This window comes from Lacerta agilis, chromosome 2 (assembly GCF_009819535.1).
Source record: "Lacerta agilis isolate rLacAgi1 chromosome 2, rLacAgi1.pri, whole genome shotgun sequence".
NCBI classification, from domain to species: Eukaryota; Metazoa; Chordata; class Lepidosauria; order Squamata; family Lacertidae; genus Lacerta; species Lacerta agilis.
Genome location: NC_046313.1, coordinates 111,703,278 through 111,720,881, shown reverse-complemented (window position 1 = coordinate 111,720,881; position 17,604 = coordinate 111,703,278). Strand labels below are relative to the sequence as shown.

At 50.2% G+C, this 17,604-nt stretch overlaps 1 protein-coding gene across 1 annotated transcript; it reads right to left on the bottom strand.

Annotated features, from left to right (window-relative positions):
- Positions 1–358: 358 nt before the first annotated feature.
- On the bottom strand, positions 359–17,095 carry LOC117042446. Its single transcript, XM_033141993.1, has 6 exons — positions 16,145–17,095; positions 14,151–14,277; positions 12,136–12,978; positions 2,582–3,495; positions 1,559–1,685; positions 359–1,398 (listed from the first exon to the last, which is right to left on the bottom strand). Exons 1-6 carry the CDS (start codon positions 16,919–16,921, stop codon positions 545–547), a joined length of 3,642 nt encoding a protein of 1,213 aa, XP_032997884.1. The 5' UTR covers positions 16,922–17,095; the 3' UTR covers positions 359–544.
- Between the last annotated feature and the right edge of the window lie 509 nt (positions 17,096–17,604).

The following is a 17,604-nucleotide window of genomic DNA, read 5'->3' as shown; positions in this document are numbered from 1 at the left end:
TCTGTGAGGTGAGTGGGGCTGAGAGACTTCAGAGAAGTGTGACAAGCCCAAGGTCACCCAGCAGCTGCATGTGGAAGAGTGGAGACACAAACCCGGTTCACCAGATTACGAGTCTACCGCTCTTAACCACTACACCACACTGGATCTCAGTTTTTAATGTTTGATGTTTTATTGTGTTTTTAATGTTCTGTTGGGAGCTGCCCAGAGTGGCTGGGGAAACCCAACCAGATTGGCGGGGTATAAATAAAAATATATATATTATTATCATTCCCTCTTCACAGGGAGCTCTGGCAATTGTGGCTCTGTGAAAGGAATAGAGGTCTGAGCACCTTTAACAGAACACCTTTAACAGAACAACTCTGAGCACCTTTAACAGAACACAGCTCCTAGAATCCTTTGGGGGAAGCCATGACTGTTTAAAGCGGTACCACAGCACGTTAAACGTACGTGAGAGTGGCGTACATGTGTGCATCAAAATGTCATTTTCCTAGACAGTATGGAACTATGAAACCCCAGGTTGTGTGTTGTTTCCCCGCCATTTTTTCTAACACTTCCCCTCTTGGTGGGTGCTCTGATGCCGCATGAGAAGCGAGCGGTCGCTGAAGATCTTCCCGCAGTCTGAGCACCTGTAGGGCTTCTCCCCAGTGTGGATCCTCATGTGGACCCTGAGGTTCGAGTTGCCGCCAAAGCTCTTCCCGCAGTCCGTGCACGTGTAGGGCTTCTCTCGCGTGTGGGTCCTCTCGTGCACCAGGAGGCCCGAGCTCTGGCTGAAGCTCTTTCCGCAGTCCCTGCATTTGTAGGGCTTCTCCCCCGTGTGGATCCGCTGGTGCCGGATCAGCACCGGCCTCTCCCGGAAGCTCTTCCCACAGTCCGTGCACTTGTAGGGCCTCTCCCCAGTATGGGTCCTCCGGTGGACTATCAGGTTGGAGTTGTCGCAGAAGCTCTTGCCGCAGTCCGAGCACTGGTACGGCTTCTCGCCCGTGTGGATCCTCTCGTGGGTGATCAGGTAGGCCCTCGTGCTGAAGCCCTTCCCGCAGACGGAGCACTTGTAGGGCTTCTCGCCCGTGTGGGTCCTCTCATGGGCCTGCAGGTTGCACTTCAGCTGGAAGTCCTTCCCGCAGTGGGCGCAGGACTTCTGCCTCTCGTGACCCGGCTTCTGCGACTCGCTTGGTGCAGGGACGGTGAGCTGGGTCACATTCCCATCGAATTCCACGTACCTGCCCTGGGAATTTATAAACTTGTCCCCTTCTTTCTCGGGGTACGCTTCCTCCTGGCTGGCAGCCGCTTTGCCCTGATTGGGCCAGCCAGAGGCATTCTGCCCGCCTCTTCCTGACAACACCCAGTACGGTTCCCGTTTCCTGGCATTTTCTTGTATGTTCTGCTTCTGCCCACCACCTGCCGAAATAAGGATAGAATCTCAATGTTATTTGCTGTTTGCCTGTTAGCCACGAAGCCATGTTCAAAGGCTTGCTCCACCCCTGACCTAACCTTTTAACTGGTGACAAATCAAAAATGTTAACAACTGTGTGGTTAAAACTCTGCCACCAGGAATCCTTACCCAGCAAGGCCGCATCCCTGTCGCCTTCCTGTTTGATCTCTCTGAACAGAGGCCTTGGCCAGGCACCCGAGGGAGATGCCTCCACTTCAGGGATCTTGGCAGCCCCGTCCTTGGACACCCCCGGCACCTGAAACAGAAGGAGAGATTGTTCTTACTTATCCAGCCCCAGCCCAGTGGGCACGGTGCTTCGTAGAACACAAGAGGACAGGCTCCTGCCCCAAAGAGTTTACACTAAAAAGAAAAAAGAAAAAAGTGGGTGGTGGGAGAGGAAGGGGGAAAGTGTGTGATTATTTCGGTTACAGTAGGGCATACTCATGACTATTCACAGGCTAGAAGCACATCCACCCACCCTGGGTTTCAGATACATGGGGCCTTCTGCTTGCTACGTGTGGACAATGAATTAAGTTTCTTCCCCAAAGGACTAAATATAAGGCAACTGCCAACATTTCCAGACAGACCATTAGCCCATTTAGCTTAGTGCTGTCCGTTCTGACTGGCAGCAGCTATCGAGGTCACATGCAGAGAAGGATTATTCCCATCCCTTGCGGTGAGGCCCTTTTTCGAACGGAAGATGCCAGGGAATGAACCTGTGAAGATTTCTGTATCCTGTGAATATTTCTGTATGCCACTGAGCTACTGTCCGTCCATTAAGGCCAACGATCACCCCACTTAAAACACTATGAGACCATGTTGAATAGTCATGGCTTCCCCCAAAGAATTATGGGAGTTTGCTATGGGCGCTGAGAGTTGTTGGGAAGTCCCCTTTCCCCCTCAGAGGCCGTCAATTCCCAGAGCTCCCTGTGAAGAGGGATTGACTGTTAAAGCACTCTGAGAACCGCAACTCTGTGAGGGAAACGGGGGTTTCCGAACGACGCTCAGCATCCTTAAATCACAGCTCCCAGAATCCTTTGGGAGAAGCCATGACAGTTATAGTGCCTTAATGTATGCTGTGAACGTGGCCCGTCACTGCCCTCTCCACAACTCCGAAAGCCTCACAGGTAGCAGGGAGAAGCAGGCGCTCACCTGCTCGGGCCGCTGCCTTAGCAGGAAGTCTTCCGCCAAGGCCACCGCCCGCGAGCAGCTCTCCGGCCCGCCTTTCCTGACCCAGCTCTGCATCTCCGAGGGCAGGACGGCCAGGAACTGCTCCAGGATCACCAGCTCCAGGATCTGCTCCTTGCTGCGCTTCTCCGGCTTCAGCCACCAGTGGCAAAGATCCCAGAGGCGGCTGCAAGTCTCTCGAGGCCCCTCGGCCTCCCGGTAGCCAAACTGCCGGAAGCGCTGGCGCTCGGCATCCATGCCAACGGCCACGCCGTTCTCCTCTTCCCCCAGGACCTCTTCCTTGACTTTCCCGGACTCTCCCGTCTCTTTGGCCAAGAGGCTGTTAGCTGGCTGTTGGGCTTCTCTGCAGGGCCCTGGCAGGAGAGGGGTTGTCATCTCTCTCCTCAGATGCGGCCTGGCGCCATCCATTCCCACCGAAGGAGGCAGGACGGGGTGGGCCTCGTCCCGCAACGCCAACGTCCGCTGGTGCGGGTTTCTCCCGTCAGAGTGGGAAGACTCCATCGCTCTGAGGAACTCCTGTAGCTGGGCCTCCCATGGCTGCTGAAGCCCCTTCTGTGGCTCCTGCTTGACAGGGCCCGACACGTTTCTCTCCCAGAATTCCCTGGTATTCCTGGCCTGCATGACGTGAGGGCTGTTCCCCACTCCTGGGTCAAGGACCGCTAGGTCCGGTTGCTCCATTTTCACTCCCTGTTGAGGCCCAGCCTCGGGCTGGAGACCCAGCACCAATCCGTCCCTCGGCTTGGCTGCCATTTTATTTCTTCCTGGCAAACGTCCGCCCGAGCCCAAGTTACCAGTTCTTTCCGCAAGCCCAGGCTGTGAAGCTTTAGACCTCACGAAGCTGCAGGGTGTGCAGACATGCAAGCGGTTTGGAAGGGAAGTTTAAGCTTCCTGAGGAGGAAAAAAAAAAAAGGAGATATACAAATTTTATAAAAATATAAGACAAGCGCTGCTTGATCAAAGCAAGGCCCAATATGCACTTAATGCCATTCCACAGCCATGGCTTCCTGTAAAGCAGTGTTCCCCAACCTTGGGCCTCCAGCTGTTTTTGGACTACAGCTCCCATCATCCCTAGCTAGCAAGGCCAGTGGTCAGGGATGATGGGAGTTGTAGGCCAAAAACAGCTGGAGGCCCAAGGTAGGGGAACACTGCTGTAAAGAATCCTGGGAACTGTAGCTTGCTAAGGGAGTTGAGAGTCATTCGGAGAACCCTATTCCCCACACAGAGCTACAGTTCCCAGAGTGGTTTAACTATCAATTCCTCTTCCTGTGGGACTCTGGGAATTGTAGATCTGTGAGGGGAATGGTGTGTGTGTGTGTGTGTGTCTCCTAACAACTGTCCATGACTCTTAAAATGGAATAAGGGTGTTTTCAAATGGCGTGAATGTCACCCCAGGGGATTGGACTAGATATAGGGCTGCCACATACATATACTAGGATTTCAAATGCGGAATTGAAAATTTGCCCTTGATCTTAGGCAAATCAATTGCAGAATCGTGGTTTTTTTGAGGTTTGGTTGGAAAAAAAAAAAAAGCTCAACAACAACTTTGGGGTCTTCCTGGAAAAAAAAAAGATCAATAACTTTTGGGGTTTCCTGGTTTTTACTTTCTGAAATATGGCATCCCTTAGACTAGAACCTGTAGGAGGAAACCGCAGGGAAGATGCAGATTTTGGATAAATATCACAAGAAACCAATGGCCTCTCCTTCGCTGGAGATGTTTAAGCAGAGGCCACACAAGGACGCACTGAACAAAAGCATTGAATAGATTACCTCCCTGCTCATTTCTAGCTGTATAATTCTATAAAACCGGGACGTTCCACATGCAAAGCGGGGGCTCTACCCCCGAGCTATGACATTTTCTTCATTTAGCAGAGATTTATTTCACCCTGCTGCCCATATTTCTCCTTCCATGCCTGTGTTCGTACATATTCAATACAATCAACACCCACAGCTCTTTTAGGGAATAACACAAAGGCGTGTTGGGCCAGGACCTGGGAGACCAGGGTTTCAAATCGCCCTTGGACATGAAATTCACAGGGTGATATTGGGCTAGTCAGCAATTCTCAGCCTACCCTACCCCCAAGGGCTGTTGTGGGGATTAGTTGGAGAGGACTATGTCTTCCACCTTGAGTTCCTTGTAGGTAAGGTAGGATTTAAAATATAATTAGTAAATAAATGGCCCATCTAGTCTGGCATTCTCTTCTCACAGTGGCCAGATCAGATGCTCCAATAATAATAATAATAATAATAATAATAATAATAATAATAATAATTTGTACCCCGCCCATCTGGCTGGATTTCCCCAGCCACTCTGGGCGGCTTCCAACAGAAATCAAATACAAAAATATCAAACATTAAAAACTTCCCTAAAAAGGGCTGCCTTCAGGTTTTTTCTGAATGTCAGGTAGTTGTTTATTTCCCTGACCTGTGATGGGAGGGCGTTCCACAGGGCGGGCGCCACTACCGAGAAGGCCCTCTGCCTGGTTCCCTGTAGTTTTGCTTCTCGCAGTGAGGGAACCGACAGAAGGCCCTCGGCGCTGGATCTCAGTGTCCGGGCTGAATGATGGGGGTGGAGACGCTCCTTCAGGTATACAGGACAAAGGCCGTTTAGGGCTTTAAAGGTCAGCACCAACACTTTGAATTGTGCTCGGAAACGTACTGGGAGCCAATGCAGATCTCTCAGGACCGGTGTTATGTGGTCCCGGCGGCCACTCCCAGTCACCAGTCTAGCTGCCGCATTTTGGATTAATTGCAGTTTCCGGGTCACCTTCAAAGGTAGCCCCACATAGAGCGCATTGCAGTAGTCCAAGCGGGAGATAACCAGAGCATGCACCACCTTGGTGAGACAGTCCGCGGGCAGGTAGGGTCTCAGCCTGCGTACCAGGTGGAGCTGGTAGACAGCTGCCCTGGATACAGAATTAACCTGCGCTTCCATGGACAGCTGTGAGTCCAAAATGACTCCCAGGCTGCGCATCTGGTCCTTGGGAATCTCCAAGCAGGACATGAGCGTAACAGCACTGACTCCTCCCCACTTGTGATTCCCAAAAAACTGGTATCCAGAGGCGTATTCTGCCTTTGCCAGTGCAAGGAAAACGCAGACATTGTGGCTGGCAGCCACTGAATGCTTTATCAAGCCAAGAAGCATAAAATCACAGAATTGCAGAGTTGGAAGGGACCAGAAGATAGGATCTAGTCCCATCCCCTGCAATGCAGGGATCTTTTTCCCAAAGTGGGACTCAAACCCATGAACCTGAGATTAAGAACCTCATGCTCTACCAACTGAGCTATCTCCCCAGGTCCTTGATTTGGAGCGATCCAACAGAGGAAGGGTGTGTGTGCGTGTGTGCAAAAAGGCACCATCACAAGCTAACACCAGTGCGGAAATCCAGCAGGTACAGCTGCTCCCGAACCCAGAAATGCCATGAATGGAGGAAAGCTTCACCTGTTCAACTTCTGCCTGCCACCCAGTTACGAAAGGCACAGAAGCCCAGCCGGAGAATCTCTCTACTGAAATTCTCCACCTCTTCTTGCTGCAAACCCACTTCCCTGCCCTCCACTCACCTGATCTTTCCTAAAAAAGAACAAGGGACCACTGCTCCTCCTGCAGCGCCTGGGAAATTTAAACCCCTGCTTTCCCACAGTAGGCGGGGCAGGAAGTGAGTTGCGCTCTCTTCGCATCCCTCTGCTCCCAAAGCCTCTTAGTAGCTCTAGGAAATGCAATGCAAGTCTCCATGAAATTAACCCCTTTGGTGAACGGCCATAAAGCAAATTGCTCAGAAAGCTGAGGGCCATTTCTGTTTAGCATCCCTTGTTGGGATCATAGCCCAGCATCCTGTTTTCAAGTCACAGTGCCCTGTGGGAAATATTCAAGGAGGACCAGGGCGAAAGAGCACTTTCCCACCCCACCCCTCTTTGGCTTCCAGCAAATGGTATTCAGAGGCATTATTGCCTCTGCGTAGTGTAGTGGTTACATATCTGGTATATTGTTGTTTTTTTCTAATTGTATTCTCCATCACTGTAACCTGCACATGCTCTTAAACCAACATTTAGCCGCACGCTTTTGCAACGGTGTCTTGACATTTTAAAACATTGTGCTTCAGAAATATTTTTTTTCATGGGTAGATTTAATTGACTAATATACGATAAGCAAAGATTAATTTAATCAGGTGGCAGCCTTAGAAAATATTATTTGAATTTAGGCTTGCCTCCAGGGAAAAAAAATAAAGCTCTGCTTCCCCACTACACCAGCATGGTGTAAGAGCAGTGTACTTGTAATCTGGTGAACCGGGTTCGCGTCCCCGCTCCTCCACATGCAGCTGCTGGGTGACCTTGGGCTAGTCACACTTCTCTGAAGTTTCTCAGCCTCACTCACCTCACAGAGGGTTTGTTGTGGGGGAGAAAGGGAAAGGAGATTGTTAGCTGCTTTGAGACTCCTTAAGGGGAGTGAAAGGCAGGATATCAAATCAAATCAAATCAAAGTTTATTGCGTTAGCCAATTGGCCATAGCACATAGAAAAGAATTCAGGCAGAAACCTCCCGCAATTATACAAGATATGTTAGATACATTTGCTAAACAACAGATATAAATCATGGTAGATAAAACAAGATATGGTAAAAGCAGTAATAATCAGGACATCAAGTCCAAACTCCTCCTCCTCTTCTTCTTCCAAGCATGGAAGCAGAGCATAGGCCATTGTGGCTAGTAGTCAATTGGTAGCCTTTTCCTGCATGATTTTGCCCAATCCTCTTTTTCAGCCCCCCCACCAACTGCAGGATCGAGGGCCGTGGCTTAGCTATGTCCTGCTATAACATTAGTTACAGTTTACGATTTTGTTGCCGTTCAGTCGTGTCCGACTCTTCGTGACCCCATGGACCAGAGCACGCCAGGCACGCCTATCTTTCACTGCCTCCCGCAGTTTGGCCAAACTCATGTTAGTAGCTTCGAGAACACTGTCCAACCATCTCATCCTCTGTCATCCCCTTCTCCTTGTGCCCTCAATCTTTCCCAGCATCAGGGTCTTTTCTAGGGAGTCTTCTCTTATCATGAGGTGGCCAAAGTACTGGAGCCTCAACTTCAGGATCTGTCCTTCCAGTGAGCACTCAGGGCTGATTTCCTTCAGAATGGATAGCTTGATCTTCTTGCAGTCCATGAGACTCTCAGAAGTCTCCTCCAGCACCATATTAATATTACAATTATTAATATTAATATTAGTTAAAGGTATAATATCTTTTTCAACCGCATCACCCATTGTGTACAATGATTTTTTAAATAGTCATTAAAGCATTTCCACTCTAACTCAGTCTCTTTTCTTGGTTTCTTATCTTGCCGGTAAGTTTCGCCATTTCTGCATACTCCAGTAGTTTTTGTTGCCAATCTTCTTTTGCTGGTACTGTGTCTTCTTTCCACAAGGGTTTTCCTTTGGGGCATCCGGTTGGCCATTGTGAATACACGATGCTAGACTCTACAATTCTATGATTCTATGTTTATTATTATTGACTATACTGTTTATTCTCTACTTGCCCCAGGGCACTGCCATTGGGTCTCACACCACCCTCAGAACGACCCTGTGAGGTAGGCTAGAAGCAGAGAGTTGCCCATGCAGGAAAAAGCAGGTTCCTCTGGGGACAGCTTGATTTACGTCCGTGCTGCGCAGCCATCTGCTGATCCCAGTTCTGGGGAATAGGGGAGGCCAGACAGGTGGGGTGTCAAAGGTTTACAGCTCCCCAGTGTGGAAAACTGGGGCTAGGGAGAGTTTCTGGTCGGAGCTGTATTCAGAAATGTGGAGGGCCAGAGGCTCCCCATAGCAGCTGAAGGCTCTGCTTCAGTCAGCCTTTGGCCCTCCAGATGTCCAGCTACAACTCCCATCAGCCCCAGCAAGCACGGGCAATTGCCAGGGATGATGGGAATTGTAGTCCTGCTACATCTGCCTGCACACATTCCGCACCTGCCACCACTCACCAAATGGGGTGCACAGAACCAGATTTGGAATAGAGCGATGGTAGAGAACCATTTTCAGGCTTTCCCTTCTGAGCTACATTCTGGGGGCCACATGCAAAGTGGTGGGAGGGGCCGGAGGCAGAAGTGGGTGGAGCAAAGCTGAACATTACCTTTGCACAGTGGGCTGGCGTCCACACATGTGCGCACACCCCTCTCCACCCTCCATCCAGGAAATCAAGAGAGATCACTGGAACTCAAGGACACATCAGCCAGGCCCAAACACTGGGGGAGAATTTGAAGCAAAGTTGGTTGGAGGCATGGCCTGGTGAGAGACTGCATTTGCCCCCCCCCCCCCAAATCACTGATCATCATATCTGTTGAGATTCCTGCATTGTGTAGGGGGTTGGCCTAGTTGACTCTTGGGGGCCCCTTCCAACTCTACTATTCTATGATATGTGAACGTATTTTCTGTTTTAGCAGAGCCAGCGTTAAGGCAGGCATCTTAGGCTGTGATCCGAACCCCACTTACCCGAGAGAAAGCCCCGCCAAATTCCATCAGGCTTCCCTCTGAGCCGATTTGCGAGGACTGTGTTGTTGGATCTTTCCCAATTCTTTGCATCACAAGTGAAAAATAAGCAACGCCTTTAAGCCACATGACTTTGGCAACCCGTGACAAACTGAGGAAGCTACCAAGCCGATTTTGATAATCTGTGTTCTCCACACAAGACTGCCAGGGGCTCTCCAAGGTTTCAGAAGGGGAGATCTCTCCCAATGTTACCTGGAGATGCTGGGGTTTGAACCAGGGACCTTTCTGCAGCATCAGCATCCCAAAAGCTCAAGGTGGTTTGCCCTCCCAACGACCTGCATTGTTCCTGCCTTGCAGGCGGTTGAACTAGGTTTCCCTTCCAACACTATGATTCTATGGTGTGGTAGCTTAGGCCGAGAGACAGTGACTGGACAGCGAGTGTCATGGCCGAGTGGGGATTTTAACCCTGATCTCCCAAGCCCTAGGTCAGCACTCTAACCGCTACACCGCGCTGCTTATTTGCAGAGCAGATGCTCTACCACCTTCCTCATTGCCTGAAAGTCCAGCCAGTCAGATGTACTGGATGACCCCCATTTCTAATATGAGAGAAAGCTTTCCTAGGCTTCATACAAGACACCACCTTTAAAGCACATTCAGAGCGCTTTCTTCCCACCTCAAAGAATTCTGGGCACTGTAGTTTGTTAAGGGCTGCTGGGAATTGTAACCGTGAGGGGTGAACTACAAGGCCCAGAATTCTTTGAGGGAAAGAATGTGCTTTAAAGGTACAGTGTATATGCTACCCTGCTCACCTTTACCACACGAGGCATGGTTTTAGAGAGCCAGTGTGGTGTAGTGGTTAAGAGCGGTAGACTCGTAATCTGGGGAACCGGGTTCGTGTCTCCACTCCTCCACATGCAGCTGCTGGGTGACCTTGGGCTAGTCACACTTCTCTGAAGTCTCTCAGCCCCACTCACCTCACAGAGTGTTTGTTGTGGGGGGAGGAAGGGAAAGGAGAATGTTAGCCTCTTTGAGACTCCTTCGGGTAGTGAAAAGCGGGATATCAAATCCAAACTCTTCTTTTATAACAAACAATGCTTTTGACCCTGAGGTGTATGTTTTCAGGACTCAACTTATTTTTGTAATTCCAAGTTGTTTTACACTCATTTCTAAAATTAATGATGTTTTTTAATTGCTCTAACCTGCCCTGGGATCTTAGGGTGAGGGGCAGGTAATAATAATAATAATAATAATAATAATAATAATAATAATAATACCCATGTATGTCACACAAAGAAACACCAAAGAGGAGGAACAATAATCACAACAGAAACATTTGAGAAAGTGCATTACTAATTTTACCAGCGTTTCCTAAACTGCACATAGAAGCACCAGCTCACGATGCCTTGGATTGAGACCAGGAGGTTTGCGAAGGGACCCGCCAGTTCAGATCCATTTATTTTCTCTAAAAACATTCCCTGCGGTCGTTCATGCTTCCACCGTTCAGCTGTGATTCTGCGGTCAAAATGTTCTGAAGTCTTTCTCTCCGGTATCAAGACTTTAAAAATAACTCTTGTCCGAGGCAAGTCCACATTTAAGTGGTTTCTGTCACTGAAGTCATTGTTGGTGGTCGGCTGTGGAAATTGCTTCTCAAAATGTTTGTCACACTGAGCAGAGGGGTCTCCCTGCTCAAATTAGCCAGAATAGCTTAGTTTGTACAAATAGACCATCGTTCCTCACATTCAGACAAAAAAAGAAACGCACAGCCGTCTAGCCTTATGTGGCTACAAAGATTTCGAGCGTACAAGGCTAACCAAAACGAGGCAATAGGTTTTATAAGCAGTTATAAACAGGATAACAGGAAGATGCCTTCTCCTGAACCTGACTGTTGCTCCATCTAATTCAGTAGTGTATACACTGACTGCCAGCTGCTGTCCACGGTTTCAGGCAGGGAGACTCTTCCCTGCTGTACCTGAAAATGCTTTTGGGTAGTTAGAACCTGGGACCTTCTGCATGGAAGGCAGATGAGATAAGGCCCTTCCACCGAGCAAGTGGATTCTCTCATGTCTGCAGGCTGGTGGGATTTTGGGGGCCTCAGGAGAGAAACCCGGTGGCTGTGGTGTCTGACAGTGCCGACGGAGAAGTGGATTTTTTTATCATGGAATGGTAATTGTTCCTAGAAGAGCATCTCCACCTCCATCATTCAGCCCGGACACTGAGGTCCTCCTCCGAAGGCCTTCTGGCGGTTCCCTCACTGCGAGAAGTGAAGCTACAGGGAACCAGGCAGAGGGCCTTCTCGGCAGTGGCGCCTGCCTTGTGGAACGCCCTCCTATGGGCGCAGCCGAGGGGGCAGGAGGGCAGCTGCCCCCCCCAATCAAGTAAATAAATAAATAAATAGAAATAATTAAAAGAAATAATCAGAATATTTGAAATTGAAATGCTCGCTGAGGTCACTTTGATGATGTGGTGCAACCCAACTGAGGCAACCCAACTGAGTGATCTGCATGGCTTCCGTAAACTGACCAATCGCGTTGCAGGTAGCTCAGTTCTGGAAGCTTCTCATCGTTTCCGGCGTTTTCTCCTCAGAGCGCGCACCTGCAGGGCCAGCCTAGAAACAACTGGAAGTTTCTATACAGCAGAAAGCCCTCAGTCGACGATGTTAATTTTTTTATTTAACTCCCTAGCTTTCAAATGACTGAAGGCTTTGACAGGTTTTTCCCCGAGCACTTGGGGTCAAAAGAAAGTAATTTAAAAGAACGTTTGTTGAGATTCTGAATCTGCTGGGTAGAGCCAGACAGAGGAGGATGACAGGCGGGTGTCCTGCCCCCCCCCCAACATAAATCCTGGCAACACTCATGCATCCTGCCCTCAGATGCCAAGGAGATAATTATACGACTTTCCGTAGAGATCTGAAGGCAGCCCTGCATCGGAAAGCTTTTCACGTGCGACAGCGCTCTGTGGTGTTTTAGTATATTCTGCGGGAAGCTGCCCGGAGTGGCTGAGGCAACCTGGTCAGATGGGCAGGGTACAAAAAACAAATTATTATAATGATTCCTCCCTAGAGGATCCTGTCGCTCGTGTGGAGTCTCTGGTGTTTGGCGAAGTTCGAAACATAGCGGAAGACCTTCCCGCAGTCCTGGCACTCGTAGGCGTTCTCTTCCGCGTGGACCCGTTGGTGCTTGGCGAGGCTCTGCTTGCTGCAGAACCGCCGGCGGCACTCGGCGCACTCGTACGGCTTCTCCCCGGTGTGGCTGCGGTGGTGGGAGACCAGGTGGGCCTTGCTGATGAAGGCCTTGCCGCAGTGCAGGCACCCGTAGGGCCTCTCGCCCGTGTGGATCCTCAGGTGCTTCACAAACTCCTCCTTCCAGCGGTAGGTCTTCTTGCAGGCCGGGCAGGCGTAGGGCTTCTCGCCGGTATGGATCCTCTGGTGGTTGGTGAGCTTCCCCCTCTCGCGGAAGCTCTTCCCGCACTCGGCGCACTCGTGGGGCTTCTGCCCCGTGTGGATCCTCTGGTGCCGGATCAGCTTGTCCCTGCGGCGGAAGCTCTTCCCGCACTCAAGGCAGACGTGGGGCTTCTCGCCCGTGTGTATCTTCTGGTGGCGGATTAAGGTCGATTTGTGCTGGAAGTTCCGGCCGCACTCGGGGCAAAGGTACTTGACCGCCACGGCGTGGAGTGCCGCCTCAGGAACAGGCCCGTCTGCTTCCGACCGGTGCGACAGCTCCCCCCAAGTCACTGCGGGAAGCCACTCCTGCTGCCGCTTCGATCCACAAGCTTCCTCAAAGCTCTCGCACCTCAGTGTGAGGCAGCTGGCAGATTTGCCCAGGAACATCCTTCGTGCTTCTGTTAACTCCGAACCTCTTTGCTGCCCGACCTCTTCCTCTTCCTGAGAAGTCGTAGTGCTGTCTGAAGGAAAAGACACAGTTGAGTCATCGACACCCCCCCGCCCAAATCATTTTTAGTTTTAATCAAAAACAAGATTTAGATGCCACTTAAGAATAATTTAAAAATCTAAGCCGTTTCCCATCTAATGTCACTTCTTCCCGCCTTACACATTCAAAGCAGTACGATACCACATTGAACAGTATAGTCGTACCTTGGTTCTGGAACGCCTTGTGACTCAAACATTTTGGCTCCCAAACGCCACAAAACCGAAATTAAGTGTTCCGGTTTGTGAACATTTTTTGGAAGCCAAGCATCCAATGCCGGCTTTCGATTGAGTGCAGGAAGCTGCTGCAGCCAATCGGAAGCCGCGCCTTGGTTTTCGAACATTTTCGGAAGTCGAACGGACTTCCGGAATGGATTCCATTCGAGAACCAAGGAACAACTGTAATGGCTTCCCCCAAAGGATCCTGGGAAATGTAGGTGGTTAAGGATGCTGAGAGCTGTTAGGAGGCATCCTATTCCCCTCTCAGAGCTACAGTTCCCAGAGTTCCTGTGGAAGAGGGATTGACTGACTGTTAAACCACTGTTAAACTGTAGCTCTGTGAGGGGAATAAAGCCAGGGGTGTAGGGGTGTGTGTGTGTGTGTGTGTGTGTGTGTCTTAACAACTCTTGGCACCTTTAACAAACTACAGTTCCCAGGATTCCTTGGGGGAAGCCATGACAAATGCTTTGAATGAGTGGTGTGTGCTTACAAATTTAATAAATATAATAATAATAATAATAATAATAATAATAATAATAATAATAATAATAATTTATTTATGCCCTTCCCATCTGGCTGGATTTCCCCAGCCACTCTGGGCTGCTCCCAACGGAATATAAAAAAAACATGATAAAACATCAAACATTTAAAAATTCCCTAAGCAAGGCTGCCTTCAGATGTCTTCTAAAAGTCAGATAGTTGTTTATTTCTTTGACATCTGATGGGAGGGCGTTCCACAAGGCAGGCGCCACTACCGAGAAGGCCCTGTGCCTGGTCACTGTAACCTCGCAGTGAGGGAACCGCCAGAAGGACCTTGGGGCTGGACCTCAGTGTCCGGGCTGAACGATGGGGGTGGAGACGCTCCTTCAAGGTATATCATTACCTCATCACCCTGCCTCCTCCCACTCCTGCTAGTTAAGTGACTCCATACCGAGTGTTTCTGCATCTCGGTCGCCCTTCTGCTTGATTTCCTTGAAGAGCGGCCGCTGCCAAGCATCCGATGGAACTTGCTCTCCCTCGGGAGAATTCACCATCACCTCCACAAAGGGTCCCAGCTCCTGTAAGAAGAGCGGAAAGGTTTCTGTCAGAGCTGGGACAGGGAAAGGATCCACTAGAGGCGGCAGGGAGACCGGGGTGGGAGGAATCCCCCCCCCCCCGATTTTTGTTAAGAAACGCATCATTTAATAAAGTTAAATTGCAATGGAATGTTATGACTGATTATGATGGAGCTAACGCAATCTTAGAATCATAGAATCCTAGAGTTGGAAGAGACCACAAGGGCCATCCAGTCCAACCCCCTGCCAAGCAGGAAACGCCATCAAAGCATTCCTGACAGATGGCTGTCAAGCCTCCGCTTAAAGACCTCCAAAGAAGGAGACTCCACCACACTCCTTGGCAGCAAATTCCACTGCCAAACAGCTCTCACTGTCAGGAAGTTCTTCCTAATGTTTAGGTGGAATCTTCTTTCTTGTAGTTTGAATCCATTGCCCCGTGTCCGCTTCTCTGGAGCAGCAGAAAACAACCTTTCACCCTCCTCTATATGACATCCTTTGATATATTTGAACATGGCTATCAGATCACCCCTTAACCTTCTCTTCTCCAGGCTAAACATACCCAGCTCCCTAAGCCGTTCCTCATCAGGCATTGTTTCCAGGCCTTTGACCATTTTGGTTGCCCTCTTCTGGACATGTTCCAGCTTGTCAGTATCCTTCTTGAACTGTGGTGCCCAGAACTGGACACAGTATTCCAGGTGAGGTCTGACCAGAGCGGAATACAGTGGTACTATTACTTCCCTTGATCTAGACGCTATACTCCTATTGATGCAGCCCAGAATTGCATTGGCTTTTTTAGCTGCTGGATCACACTGTTGACTCATGTCAAGTTTATGGTCCACCAAGACTCCTAGATCCTTTTCACATGTACGGCTCTCAAGCCAGGTGTCACCCATCCTGTATTTGTGCCTTTCATTTATTTTGCCCAAGTGTAGTACTTTGCATTTCTCCCTCTTAAGCTACATCAACAGAAGTCTAGTATCCAGATCAAGGGAAGTAATAGTATGGCTCCATTCTGCCTTTGTCAGAGCACACCTGGAACACTGTGTCCAGTTCTGGGCACCACAATGAACCAATGGATTCAAGTTAAAAGAAATGAGATTCCGACTAAACATCAGGAAGGACTTTCCTTAGAGGTTTTTAAGCAGAGCCTGGATGGCATTATACCTCTGTGAGGGGCAAAACTACAGCTCCCAGGAATCTTTGGCGGGGGGGGGGGGAGGCCATGACTGCGAAAAGTGTGATGAATGTGCTTTGAATGTGCAGCATGAGACTTTTAACCTCCGGGTCATGGGTTCAAGCCCCATGTTGGGCAAAAGATTCCTGCATTGCAGGGGGTGGAAACAGATGGCCCTCATGGCCCCTTCCGACTCTACCATTCTAGGATTCTACAGTGTGTACTGTGGATGTGGCCAGAGTCCAACCACTACACTACACCAGAGAGCCAGTGTGGTGTAGTGGTTAAGAGTGGCAGACTCGTAATCTGGGGAACCGGGTTCGCATCCCCGCTCCTCCACATGCAGCTGCTGGGTGACCTTGGGCCAGTCACACTTCTCTGAAGTCTCTCAGCCCCACTCACCTCACAGAGTGTTTGTTGTGGGGGAGGAAGGGAAAGGAGAATGTTAGCCGCTTTGAGACTCCTTCGGGTAGTGAAAAGCGGGATATCAAATCCAAACTCTTCTTCTTCTTCTACCACGCTGCTCTACACACTATACCACACTGCCAGTTCACTCCCGCCCCTCTTTGCCCCACCCACTCCAGTTCTCTAGGTTAAACTATGGTTTATCAACAGATCCAGGCACTCGCCCCCACCTAACCTAGCAAATTCACATGTGAACCTCCCAAACTTCAGGCTGACCCCCGCCCCAGTCACCTCCTGCCCCAATTGTTCTGCCTCTTGTTGCCTTAGCAGGAAATCCTCAGCCAGGGCGATCACGTGGGCGCAGGTCTCAGGCTCCTGTTCCCTGACCCAGCTCTGCATCTCCAGGGGCAGGACAGCCAGGAACTGTTCCATTATCACCAGCTCCAAAATCTGCTCCTTCGAGTGCCTCTCCGGTTTCAGCCACCGATGGCACAGGCTCCGGAGTTGGCCGTAGGCATTGTGCAGACCCTCGGCCTCTTGGTAGCAGAAACGCCTGAACTGCTGGCGCTGGGCCTCTGCCCCGACCGCACCGCTCAGAAGACCAGCGGCCTTCCCTTTCCTGCTGCCCCTCCTCGCTCTGGCGCTGTCCGGTGTGCCAGTCGCTCGTTGCCCTTCCATTTCAGAGGCGGGTGTCCTCTGCCAAGACCCCCACTCTCTGGCCAGCCATTTGCAAGTTGTGAATGCTCCCTCAAAGGAGGCTGGGAACACTTTGACCCCGTCCCAAGGCAGGGCCTCCTGACACGGTGTCAGGCTTCCCCACCCTGAGCGAGGGGACGGCCTGGCCTTCAAGAACACCTCGTTTTCTCGGGTTTCCCAATGCACTTCCTCCAGTTCCGGCTTGACATGGGTCGAGGCAGTCCACCCATGAGGCTCGCCGATGCACACCATCTGGATATCATGAGCGTCGGCCGGATCCTGGGCCTCCGTTTTTATCCCGCCGTGCTGTCCGAGCGCAACCCGGAACTGCAGGCTCAGGGATGGCGAGGCGCGTCCTTCCTCAGCGGCCATTTTGTCTTGGCCTTCCCTCAGCTGTGGCTCTCAAACTCGCAGGGCTTAGCACACATCTGAGGGAAACATTGTGCCAGGGCAGGTGCCTAAGCATCCAAACGAGAGAATCGGAGTCTGTTTTTGCCAAACTGGTACCGAAAGAGAAGTTGGGGGCCTTCTCGATTGGCGACTGGGCCTTCTTCTCCCTGAAAGAAGATAACCAAGAGAAGGAGAAAGAGCTGTTAAATCGCATTTACTTTTGGAGCAGACTGCTTTCGGCTGCCTTCACGCTGCAGTTTATTCCATTTCCCTGTTATTTTGCGCATAATATTTGAGCTGCAATGCAATGGCATATGGCACAAGTTTAGCACTCCTTTCTGTGACATTGGATTCCCGAAGAAATCTGTTTGTATCCCCCTCAACCTGGTGGTGTTTCTCACTGCAATTCTGCCACCTTTTTCATGGGTTCAGGCTGATGCCACATATGTTGCTAGATGTGAGGTGTCATGCGCTGCGCCCCCTTTCCCATTTCAAGGTCCACACCTCTTTGTATTTTGCCTGATGAGAAAGCATGACAATATTTTGGCGTACATTGTCAGGCTGGAAAGGGAATCCTTTGGCAATTTCCTTTAAAAAAAAAAGTTCCTTATGAAACTTTGTTAGTGCCCATCTGACCTAAAACAAACCTTTCTATGCATTTTTGC